The sequence below is a fragment of the Aythya fuligula genome, chromosome 5, assembly GCF_009819795.1.
Source record: "Aythya fuligula isolate bAytFul2 chromosome 5, bAytFul2.pri, whole genome shotgun sequence".
Lineage (NCBI taxonomy): Eukaryota > Metazoa > Chordata > Aves > Anseriformes > Anatidae > Aythya > Aythya fuligula.
In genome coordinates this window covers 41,491,017-41,502,606 of record NC_045563.1, presented here as the reverse complement: position 1 = coordinate 41,502,606, position 11,590 = coordinate 41,491,017, and the positions used below count along the sequence as shown (strand labels likewise).

General features: G+C 38.2%; 1 protein-coding gene across 1 annotated transcript; it reads right to left on the bottom strand.

The window, feature by feature from the left end:
• Window positions 1-6,415: 6,415 nt before the first annotated feature.
• Window positions 6,416-8,722, bottom strand: GJD2 (gap junction protein delta 2). The gene is made up of 2 exons (XM_032189215.1): window positions 8,554-8,722; window positions 6,416-8,222 (listed from the first exon to the last, which is right to left on the bottom strand). Exons 1-2 carry the CDS (start codon window positions 8,622-8,624, stop codon window positions 7,379-7,381), a joined length of 915 nt encoding a protein of 304 aa, XP_032045106.1. The 5' UTR covers window positions 8,625-8,722; the 3' UTR covers window positions 6,416-7,378.
• Window positions 8,723-11,590: the final 2,868 nt, after the last annotated feature.

Genomic DNA, 11,590 nt, shown 5'->3' with positions numbered 1-11,590 from the left:
TATTAATATACAGTGGAAAGGTCATGGTGTTGAGTAAACATCAGAGATGGATGAATATATTCTATTTAACACACTAAGGTTTAGCTGCACACAGCACATTGTTAATGAGTCACACTGCCAAATTCATAAATCATACTAGAAATGTATTATCTGTCTATGCTCTTACTGCAGTGTAATAAACATTGTACAATTAAAGTCCATTCTCTCTTGACTGCCAGCAAGGCAAAGTTGCACACAAGCAAAGTAGTCTTTTATCAACAGAGATGTATTTATTGTCTGTACTTCAGAAATTTAAATTAAGAAGGTGCACCAATTTCACTATTAGAACTTCACAATCCTAATTAATACATCATGTTTAGAGTGTTTAGATACAACCATTTGAAAAATTAAAAAACTAAATATTTTCAAATAAAAGTCCCTCAGCAGTCACTAACTGCCTTTTTGTTAATAATACTGTGCAACATATAACAATATCTACTTATTTATGTGTGATTATTCCATAAAACTGACCTTATTTAGTACATCCTAAGATCAAAGTCACTTTAAAATTCACTTCTTTTTCTGATGTATCCCACTGAGTATTTTGATTTCCTGGGTTACTCATACACTGGTCTTACTAATTTAAAAGAAAGCCAAAATCTGAGGTGTATATCACACAGCTGAAGGCAGAGAAAATCTTCAGTCTCCACTTAAATACAATGACAATGGCATGAATAAACACAGGACACCTAATTTCTTGAAAATGCATAATAATTAGAGTGATAAATAAAGCCCAGTGATAGAAGCTGAACTTCTGTTTGTTTTTATAAAACAAACCAACAAATACACAATTCCTGTGATGCAAAATTGTCTGACTCATGCAAATTTGGACAAAATAATGACTACTTTTGCTGATACTCTTTAAGGATTACAGTACCTTAAAATACACACAAAATCTCAATTAATGATGATGATTACAAAATAAAAATTAGAATAATACAGTTTTCTGGACACATAATACCAAGTATTAAATCAAAGACTACATCAAGAAAATGTGCACTGCAAGAAATTTAAACGTACAAAGAATAAGGTATGCTGCAAAATAAATGTCAAAATGTTAGATTTTTTTTCTTAATTGTACACATAATATTTTACTTAGAATGTGATTCCACACCATTTATAGAGAAACCTCAATAGTCTCAATGGACAGAAATATAAATATTAAGTGTTTCACTTCTGAGAAATTAGTACAAAGTGTATAGCAGATGCAACAAATTATTTTCCTGCTCTTATAGCTATATTCCCACTTCCACATGAGAAAATGGAGGTAAAGAATTAAATGTATTGTGTATATAAAACACATATTATTCAGGTCCTACTTGAGGACTTTTAAGAATGTCAGATGTGGAGTCTTTTCTCTCAGAAGCTGAACATACATAGAGATTCACATATTCTTGTATAAAGGACATTGCTAGAGCAAGGGAGGCTTTTTAAAGGTAAAGTTAAGAAATTTGTAAAAAGCTATCTTTTTTTCAAAATGCCTGTACCTCTAGAACATTGCATGCAGAGCAAACATGAAAGCCCCTTTATATTCAAGTTCTTCTGACCATGTAGTAATTCTATTCCTAATGCATGTTCATTGCAACTCACCTTTTAAAGCAAAGTTTAAGTCTGATCACCCCACCTATGCCTGCTGGATATCTGTGTCACTTATAGTTTATTTTCTGATGGGCAAGTTTTCTGATGACAACATGGTTTCATCAGGGACCAGTGATGGAGAATGTGGTGCATTTCAAAACACCTCCAGATATGTTAAGTTCACTAGAGCTAGGAGTAGCCCCAGGGATATCAGTATTCGTGATGACTTTGGACAGTGTAATGCATCATTTAGATTCTTCAAAGAAAAGGATGAATAATATTTGCTAAATTGATTCTAGAATGGATTATCTCACATGATACATAATGCAAGAAATCACATGAAAGTGTTTTGAATATACTTTTATCCCTAAACTTTATGGGCTTAAAAATATTAAGCCCATACTCCACCCTTTTTTTAACATTTTCAAATCCTTACTTTTTCCACAATTTAGCTGTTCCTTTTTCTTAATCTTATCTCTTCATTATCTGTTATTGTAGTATCATAAAATCCTTGCCCAATGCTATTAAAAATTATTATTATTATTATTATTAATAATAATAAAGTAGATTTAACACATAAAGCTTATATTGACAAGGAAATTTCTTCCAGAGGCAATGCTGTTTACTGATGCAAATAATGCTTTAGTGTTGCTGTCTTCCAAAAAAATATTTTTTGTTAACAGATTTAACACAAAGTATTAACTATTAATAACATTTAAATAAAGAAAGACTGGATCAATTTCAACAAGCAATTTTTTGATTTTTTTTTTAAATAAAATAAAACAATCGTGATTGCATCAGAAACTTGATAAAACATAATAATAATAATAATAACAACAACAATAATAATAATAATAATAAAAGAAACTTACCTTTGATTTTGGTCCATGCAATTTATTTATAGAGAAATCATATGCAATGAAATTTGGTTTTCAGTGAAAGAAACTAAAAGTCTCAAATTGCTAAATCACTTCAGGATGCATGTTATTATCCAAATACTGATAAACTTTCCTTTTCATTTCCAGCCACACCACATGCACACAGAGAGGTAGAGTAGTACAAAATTAGCTTACTTTCACATTCTGTTGAATCTGAGAGACCTTCACTTTGGGGGGAAATCAGAGAGTCACTATATATGTCGGTTTCCACAAGCTTTGGATTTAATAAATGCTGTATTTCAGTCATCACTATGCTTGGTGAATAAAAAAGCTTGATAGATTTTAATGTAATGAAGGCAAGCCTCTTTTTAACTGTAACTTAGATACACAGCTGCTCAGTTAAACTTGCTAAAGCAATTAGTATAACCTATAGCTCCAGAATTTCACAGGAAAAGGGTGATTGATGTTAAATGCTGTCAGATTGTTGCACTTAGTTTTTAACTAGTCTCTTTGATTATGTCATTTCTTCTGTATCCATCTCTGAAATGCAATCCATAATATACTAACATAATTCAGGGAAAATTCCTTTACTTCCTTTAATAATTTTGCACTTATATGTATATTTAGCTATATATGTGTGTGAGAGATGTATGTATGTGTATGGTTTATTATCAATGCAGTTCTGTGGAATAATACAGAGATACAGAGAAGTATCATCTGATTGCACTTATTTCACAGGCTGCTGACTCCTGACTGACTTCTTTAGTGCATTTTAATGGATGTAATATGAAGCAATTCCTACTGTGATTCTGTTTTTTTTTTGTTTGTTTGTTTGTTTGTTTGTTTGTTTGTTTCACAGGGATACCAGTGTTTCACTGGGAGAGGGATGAGATTTAGAATCTGGTGTTAAGCATAACTGACACCAACCTAGCGTGTTTTTCAGAAGCTTACAATAAAGTTTCCCAGAATGTCCAGGGATGGGTGGGCAATGCAAAAATAGTGTAATCCCCACTGTTAGTCTCAGGAAATAATGAGAATTTTCCCTCAGCTGGTAATTGTCTTGGTCCCACAGAAAATGAAGTCTCATCATTTCATAAAGAGCAAGACCAGATCCTAAATGAGGTAAAACTCATGCCTGTTTTCTCCTTCATAGTTCTCCACCTTTTTGAACCCATTCCTACATTTGCACATCAAGAAAAAACATCTAACCTTTTCCACTGAAGGAGTAAGGGGGCACAGAACATTTATATCCAAACAAAACAAAGCCAGAAAATGGACAATGTCTGGTCTGTTTACTCTCTTACAGAGAAATGTAAGTGCTCTTTTAGTTGTGGATGAAAAATATTCTTCACTAACCTTAACTTTTTTATAGAATGTAATTACAACATATATACACCCAGTGAGACAAAAAATATTATTTAAAAGTTTTAGAAATTTATGCAGATTTAAGGAGCACAAGATCAGGACTACACAAAAATTAATATTGTTATTTTATGTCAGTTTAGAGAAAGTAATATTGAAATTCCATAGAATCAATTGTGTATTCAATCCCATTGCAGCTTTCCATAAAAGCTTAGTGTTCATAATTTTTGTTTGCATTTAAGATGAGATACACTATTGTCCACGAGTTAAAACAGTACAATAATACAAAGATAAACTGAATTATCATATTTAATACCTGTTTCTTCCACAGATATCAACAGCAAAATTGATTAATTTCAGTGAGGCAGGAGCAAGATCTAAGTGGCCAGTAATATGTCCTTCAGCTTAGTGTTCTCTCGGTTCTGTTCAGTTAACACACTTTTCCGTTGCTGTAATAGTTTTAAAGCATTTATTCTGTAAATGAATAGTCAGCTTTCATGTAAACAGTCCATTAGCATTAATCGTATGACTCTCACATGATACATTGACAAAAAAGATGTTAGCAATTTCTCTCTTACTCATAACAAATAGGTAGTAGGTAAAAATGAAAAACAGCAGTTGAAAAGGAAGACTATAGCACTTGATCTCCTGACACCATTTCATTTCTCTTCAGAAATACAAAAAGCCATATTCTAGTTAGTGAAAATATGGAGGATTGCATTTCTGTTGATCAAAATATGAGTCGTTGCCTTCTTTATCACAGATCCTGTTGCACAAATTTGCATTTCTTTATATACTTCTCCCATGAAAATACTGAAAAATCTCAGCTTACTGGAGTACAAAATGTGTAACTGCATAAAATAATTGAATGAACTGCGTCACCAGCATTGACTATTATAAACAGATCCTCTCTGTGTCTTATGCAAAGAAATTCAAGGTATTAAAACCTTACAGCTATCAAGATTTACGCCTTCACTAGAGCTTGACTGAACACTAGCTATTGAGCCACAGGAAATAACTTGTATTAGGATTTCTGCCTGACAGGATGAACCTGAACCAAAGCCCAGTGGAGTCAGCATGAGTTTTTTCCTTCAAATTTAATTGGCAATGGATCAAGGTCTTTGCACACAATCTCCTATTTCTTCAACATTAAAACAATGCTTTTGACTGTCAAACATTTTCCTCTTCAATATATATTCCAAAGGAGATTTTGCAAAGCACCCCAGGACTCTGCAAAATGAAAATCAGGCTTGGATTTGTGTGTCAAATAGTAATCTTTAGAAGCTTGTTATATTGCAGATGGAGATTTTAGCTGCCATGTTGTCTTTCTAAAAATAACATGCAGTTTTCCAGTGAGCATGCAGTCAACTAGCAATATCACTGTGCATTTATATTGCAGAGGATCATTTGAGAAATCCATTTTAAGGGTTTCTATATTTCTATAATCAAATCGTAAAAAATATTCATGTTATACATAAGGAAAAATATTTTTAAAAAATGTTTAAAAACATGACATTTCTCAAAGTCTTTTTATGTTTCACAACAGAAGAAAAAAAGCCCACAAATGAAAATGATAATGAATATACTATCTAAGAACTAATTTACTTTTTTTTTTTTTTTTTTTTTTTTAATGTGACAATGCTGGCAAACCACAAGAACAAAATTTTAAAGTATTTAATGTAATTCAAAAGGAAAAGATTTGTATGCATTATCTCCAGGCCAAAACACATAAAATCCATTGTCAGGCTTGAAATAAAACACAATCAAAAGAACATTTGCAGATCTAAGCCTTTGTCTCCTTCATGTATTATAAAGTATCCTCAAATTTTCCAGCACCATTTTGGCCCTTTTCTTTAAAGGGCTGATAGCATTTAGTTAGGAATGCACTTGTATGTTTTTTGAGTCCTGATCCAAGTCCTACTGTTGCCAGTGAGATTTTTGCTGTTGAATTCAATGAGAATTAAATAAGGTCCTTAAGTAGAACTTATTAGACTCTATTAAAATTGTTGTTATTAATAGAGATTTATCTGTGACTGCCCCAGTGGCTTACAGGTAAGTTGATGGGACAGGAACAGTATATTTCTGGAATCAGCTATAAGGCAGAAAAGCTGAGGTAACTGTTTGGATTCCCTGATGAAAAGCTGCAATTGTTTCATTTACAAGTTAAATGTACTCTGGCTATTCCCAGAGTGACCTTGGCGGCCAATTGTGTTGCCCTTAGCGTCAGCAGAAAGAAGGCTGTTGGTGTCAGTGGGCTTTGGATCAGGCTTTGAACACAGAGAAAGCTTGCTTAAGGAGGAAAACAGACATAATGAATAGTTCTGATTTCCCAGGTTTTATCACTTAGAGTTCAGAATATCAACAAGACACTTTAAACCCTGAAGAATTCTATGTCAATTATTTTGACCTTGCATGTTTCTGCAATTGTATGCAATAGTAAAGAAAAACAAATCTCTGGCTTACCAAAAAAAAAAAAAAAAAAGGCAAGCATTTTATTTATCAATAGAGATTTTAGCTTACATCACTGCAATGACTAAACAAACAGCATAAAATAAACATAGGAGAGTATAAAATCACTTTATTCCAGCTGGTATCCCAAGACAACCTTTTGACTAAGTACAGAGTTGGATGTTTCAAGTATGGCACTTATATAAATAAGAGCAGAGAGAAGGTGATATAATCACAGTTAAAAGCAATGTACTCTGTTCCTTTGGTATGTGTGTCATAGGTAACTGCAGGTAAATACATAACTTGGCTGGCACAAACCAACTCCATCTTATTCATGCACATATTAGGGAATGAACTGAAAAGTACTGATATATTTTGTAGATCACATCTAATCTATGATGATTAAGGTCGCTGGTGTGTGTGTGGACAGGCAAACAAAAAATGGCAAAATTATATTCAGCATTTATTGTTTAGCATAACTAACTGATGTACAAACTATGTTAGAAAATAGCTAGTAATACACACCAGGAATAAACTCTGTGATTTAGACAAGCAAAATAACATCAGACATCTGTGAGATCGGTGAAAGCAGATGTCCTGATTGAGCTGTGGTCAGGTTCCTTACAGTGCAATTACCCTCCTTTTAAAACATGCTTACATCTGCACATTGCAACAGTTTCCCCCACCCCATCCCACCCCATATAGAGTATCCTTGCAGATTTTTAATATGAACATTCTACATGTTTACAACAATTAGTCAGACAGTCCAAACTGTGAACTCATCCTAATGATGACCAAAAAAAAGCCACTCCAACAGGTACCACCCAATTGTTAGAAAGAAAAGTAGTAATAGTAGTAGCTGTAAGGCTAGGTCAAGCATGGTTTTATAGCTGGTTTTTTTTTTCAGTCTTTTAAATAGCACTGCATTTTTGCAGCTAGTTCAGTAAGTGCAGATCCAATACCTTAATGGCTTTCTTGGTGGTTTGATAAAATGCTTGCCTAAGCAATGTACCTTTCTCTAATAGTGTCTGGGTCTCTTCCACCTGGCACCGTGTTTCAGGTCTGTCAGAGCCTCACACATAAGCTGAGTCACTTGACTGAGTCCTGCCAAAGTTAGGCATGCTCATTCTTGGCAGGTCCTTATTTCTGATTTCGTATATGGATTTCCTTTTTGCCTGTACTCCTCTCACTGCCATTTTGATCTTTCTCCAGCCCAAGTGGTTCAGTTCTGCCAAATTGAGCACCACACAAATGCCACTGACAGCAAACATGAACACCAAGAACACAGTCTTCTCAGTGGGTCTAGAAACATAGCACTCTACTTCTTTAATGCAAGGGTATCTGTCACATTCGTACATAGAAGGGACATTGAATCCATACAGGAAGTACTGTCCCACTAAGAATCCGATCTCTAGGGCATTTCGAAAGACCACTTGAATGATATAGAACCGAGAAATGCCTTCTTGCCTCCTCATCTTTGATTTTGTAGTTCTGATGGCAGGGTTGGGGATCTCCTTCACTTCTAAGCAGTCTGGCTCTGCCTCTTTGGTGGAGTTCTCAGTGTTCTGCAGCACCCCATTGACAATTGTGTTCTTGATTTTCTTACTGTCCTCACGTTTCATTGACTCCTGGTCCCTCTCCAGGGTGAGGAAGACAGTGGAGTACCTCCGTTCCCTCTGCTTAGCAGACTGGTGAACAGAGTACGTTATGAAGCACAGGCTGGGCGTGCACACCATGATGATCTGGAACACCCAGTACCTTATGTGAGAAATAGGAAAAGCCTGGTCGTAACAAGCCTGATTGCAGCCTGGCTGCAGTGTGTTACAGACGAACATGGTTTGCTCGTCATCGTACACCGTCTCCCCTACGATGGCCACGATGAGTATCCTGAAGATCACCACCACGGTCAGCAGGATCCTGCAACAGACAAGCCGGTCAGGGCGCGCCGCCGCCCGGGAGCTGTCCGGTGCTGAGCGCGCACGGAGCGCCTCGGCTTCGCGAAAAGAAGGAGACCCCCGGGACCGCCACCGCCACCGGGACTGGTACCGGGGCTGGGACCCCCGGCCCGAGGGCACGGCTCGTCACCCGGCTGCCCCGCCGGGAGACCCCCGTGGGATCCCTGGGGACAAGAACGGCGGCGTGCGTGGTGTCCCCCCGCCCCGCGCCCCCACGCACACTCCAATCTCCAACCGAGCCCTGCCCGGCTGGGACCCCCGCGCCTCCCGTCTCCCCTGGCCCTTGCCCTTACCTCCCTATCATAGTAGAGTGCTGCTGCACGGCAGCTTCCAGTAGCCTCTCTAGAATAGTCCATTCCCCCATCGCTGTTCATCCGGAGACAAAGACTTGGGCAAGCGGATCTCTTCACTTCTTCCTGCTTTTTTTCCCCTCCTTTTCTTTTCTTTTTTCTTTTATTTTCTTTTTTTTCTTTTTTTTTTTTTTTTTAATAAAATTGTGTTTGGTCGTTGTTGTTGTTGCAGGGGGCGGTGGGGACGAAAAACGAACAAAAGAGCAACCCCCCCCCTACCGCTCGCAGTCCGGCGGCGGGCAGGCGGAGGGACGCGGCAGCCTTCCGAGGTCTCCGGACCCGGCTCGGCTTCCCTTGGCCCGCCTCGTCCCGGCTCGTTCCGGCTCGGGGCCCCGCGACGGCCGACCCAGCCCGGCCCGGCCCGCTATGCTCGTGTGGCGGCGCGGCGCGGCGGCCCGGCGGTGGGGAGGGAGGAAGGTTGGCTTTTAATGTCTTGCTGCCTCTAATCTGCCTTTAAGTAGTCTCCGCTTGCGTCACTGACAGGTTGGTGGAGAGCAGCCAAAAGCAGCGCTCGGATTTTCTCATTTTTATTATTCCGGCGAAGATAAATAAATAAAGGCGGTGGAATACGCGGAATAAATAGAGGAGGAGGAGGAGGAGGAAGCCGGGCAGAGGAAGAGCCGCCCGAGCCGGCGGCAGCCCTGGGCTGGGACCCCCAGCCGCAGGAGGGCTCCCGGGGGCTGCCGGGCTCCGGTCCCTCCCTGGGCTTGGCAAGGAGCGGCGGCGTGCAGCGGTGGCCTCACCTTAGCGAGCCGCGTGCCCTTGGAAGAGAGTGGAGTTACCGCACAGTTAACTCTCACCCGATTACAGAGAGAAGAATGGCTAAGGAGAAATGGGGCGGATACATAGCCATTTCAGACAGCTCCCAGATTGAGGCTGAATTCATGCTAGGAGAGGCACCAAACCTTCACACAAAGCATCCCTAAGCACTACGAGAATAAAGTAATTTAAAGAATTTCCTACCATACAATCCATCTACATATTCCCCTAAAATATTATATTGTGTTTAAAATATATATATTTACCGGTACCCTTTACAGACTGTACCTGAGACACTACCAACCCCACATAAGGCACTGGCACCAACTGGAACTGACACTTTCCTGGTGGTGAAGCCTGAAGTGTATTCTCTACCTTTCCTTAAAGATCAACTACAGATTCCTACCTGCTGTTCTTTTCGCTGAACTGATCTTATTAAAATTAACATAAGAAAAATTCAAGTCAGTCTGCTCACTATGTTCCTATTGCCAAATTCAGTAAAATCAATCTGCTTCCAAAGAAGAACTGCTCAGGCCACAGTAAACAGTGTAGACCTTTGTTTTTTTTGCAGCTCTCTCATCAACCAATTCTGTGTCGTGTTAATGATGTTAAGTACTTTCTAAATAGATGAGACCAAGCTTCATCTGAGCAAAGGTCATCTGTGTGTTTTAGACACCCCAAGATTTGTCTTTTCATTTGGTGTGTGCAGATGGTCTCTGATTCATATAATGCTGGGTCAGATGCCTGATTGGATCCCCAAATCTTTGAGCTGGGAAAATATCAAATAAGAGGTCAATGAATATCTCATTACCAGAAATTAGTAATCTGCCTTCTTTCCCAATCAAGAGTCTGTTAAGAAGCATTCAATAATCTGGAATGTTTCCTTCCCATACTGTTGGGAATTACTGGAGACACTGAGTAACCACTATTTTTTCTTAAAACCTGACTCTGTTCTTCCTTCAAGCTGGTTCTCACATTTCTTGCATTGTGTGTACAGATTTTGCATAACCTGCTGCTGCAGCAACACCATAATTAAAAAGAAGAGGCTGTTTCTTTTGTTTTTAAGAGGAGTCCAGTATCTATCCAACTACCCTGAACATTACCCCAAAGTCTGTGTTTGGAGATGGATCTGAAAATGAAAGAGATCAAGTCAGTAAAGGAAGCAGTAATGCATGTGTAGGAGAGTGGGCAGGGAATATGCTAAGAAGCTAATGATGATAATCCTATTTAGGAGACCAAACAGAGAGGGAAAGCCCTTGACAGAAATTACTGAAGAAAGGAGATGAGATTTTGGTCAACAGTCAAGTATAAGGATTCCTACAAAGGGAAGCTGTTCTCTAGCATCAGGATATAACACCCACATATCTCAGTTTTTATGACCAGTAAATAAAAAGGAATCTAATTCTGATCAAATCAAACACTGACCTTTTAATGAACAATCAGTGTTTGCTATATGTGATGAGTTATACTTACTACTGGTAGCCCAGCTGTGGAAACATGAAGGAGAGATACCATAAATGAATGCTACATACACAAAAGCAATGTTATAAAATAGTTTTTGATTTAAATATGGTTAAACACTTTCAGGCCTGCTCTTGCAGCAGTTCAATCTCATTCTGAAATTGCTGACCTCTCCTTTTCTAACAGTGACTTCATATGTCTTACCACAACCGTATTCACATGGAGGATGCTTGGCCTCACACAATGAAGTTTACTGAACTTCAGACCTTAGAGAGTTTGGGTAAAAACAAAACAAAACAAAACAAAAACACTTAATTTCAGTCCAAGAACCTCTTTCTTGATGCTTACACACATTTTAAGTTTTGACTGGAAAACTCAAAGGACTTTGATACATCACGAACTTACCTGCAGGAGTTCTGGAACTAAGAAGTGCTGTCATTAATTTGTGCCCCTACGTATTTGTCAAAATAAAAGTAGTAAGAACCAATTGTGATATTGTCCAAGTGCTTACTGTAGCAATGCAAAGCATATGAAGAAGGTCATTATTTGCATTCCCATTATTCACCACATGTATAAAGACAACCTGTGGACTTGTCTGACAAATTATCTAAATCACAAAGTGCTCAAACTATGTATAGTCATAATTGTAAGAGAGAGTTACCAACATAAGAAGATTTTCAGCTTCTCAAGGTTCATCTTGGGTTTTACACCATTCCCCTAAATGCTTCAGCCTGTGATAAAGCTAGGATTTGCAGAGCAG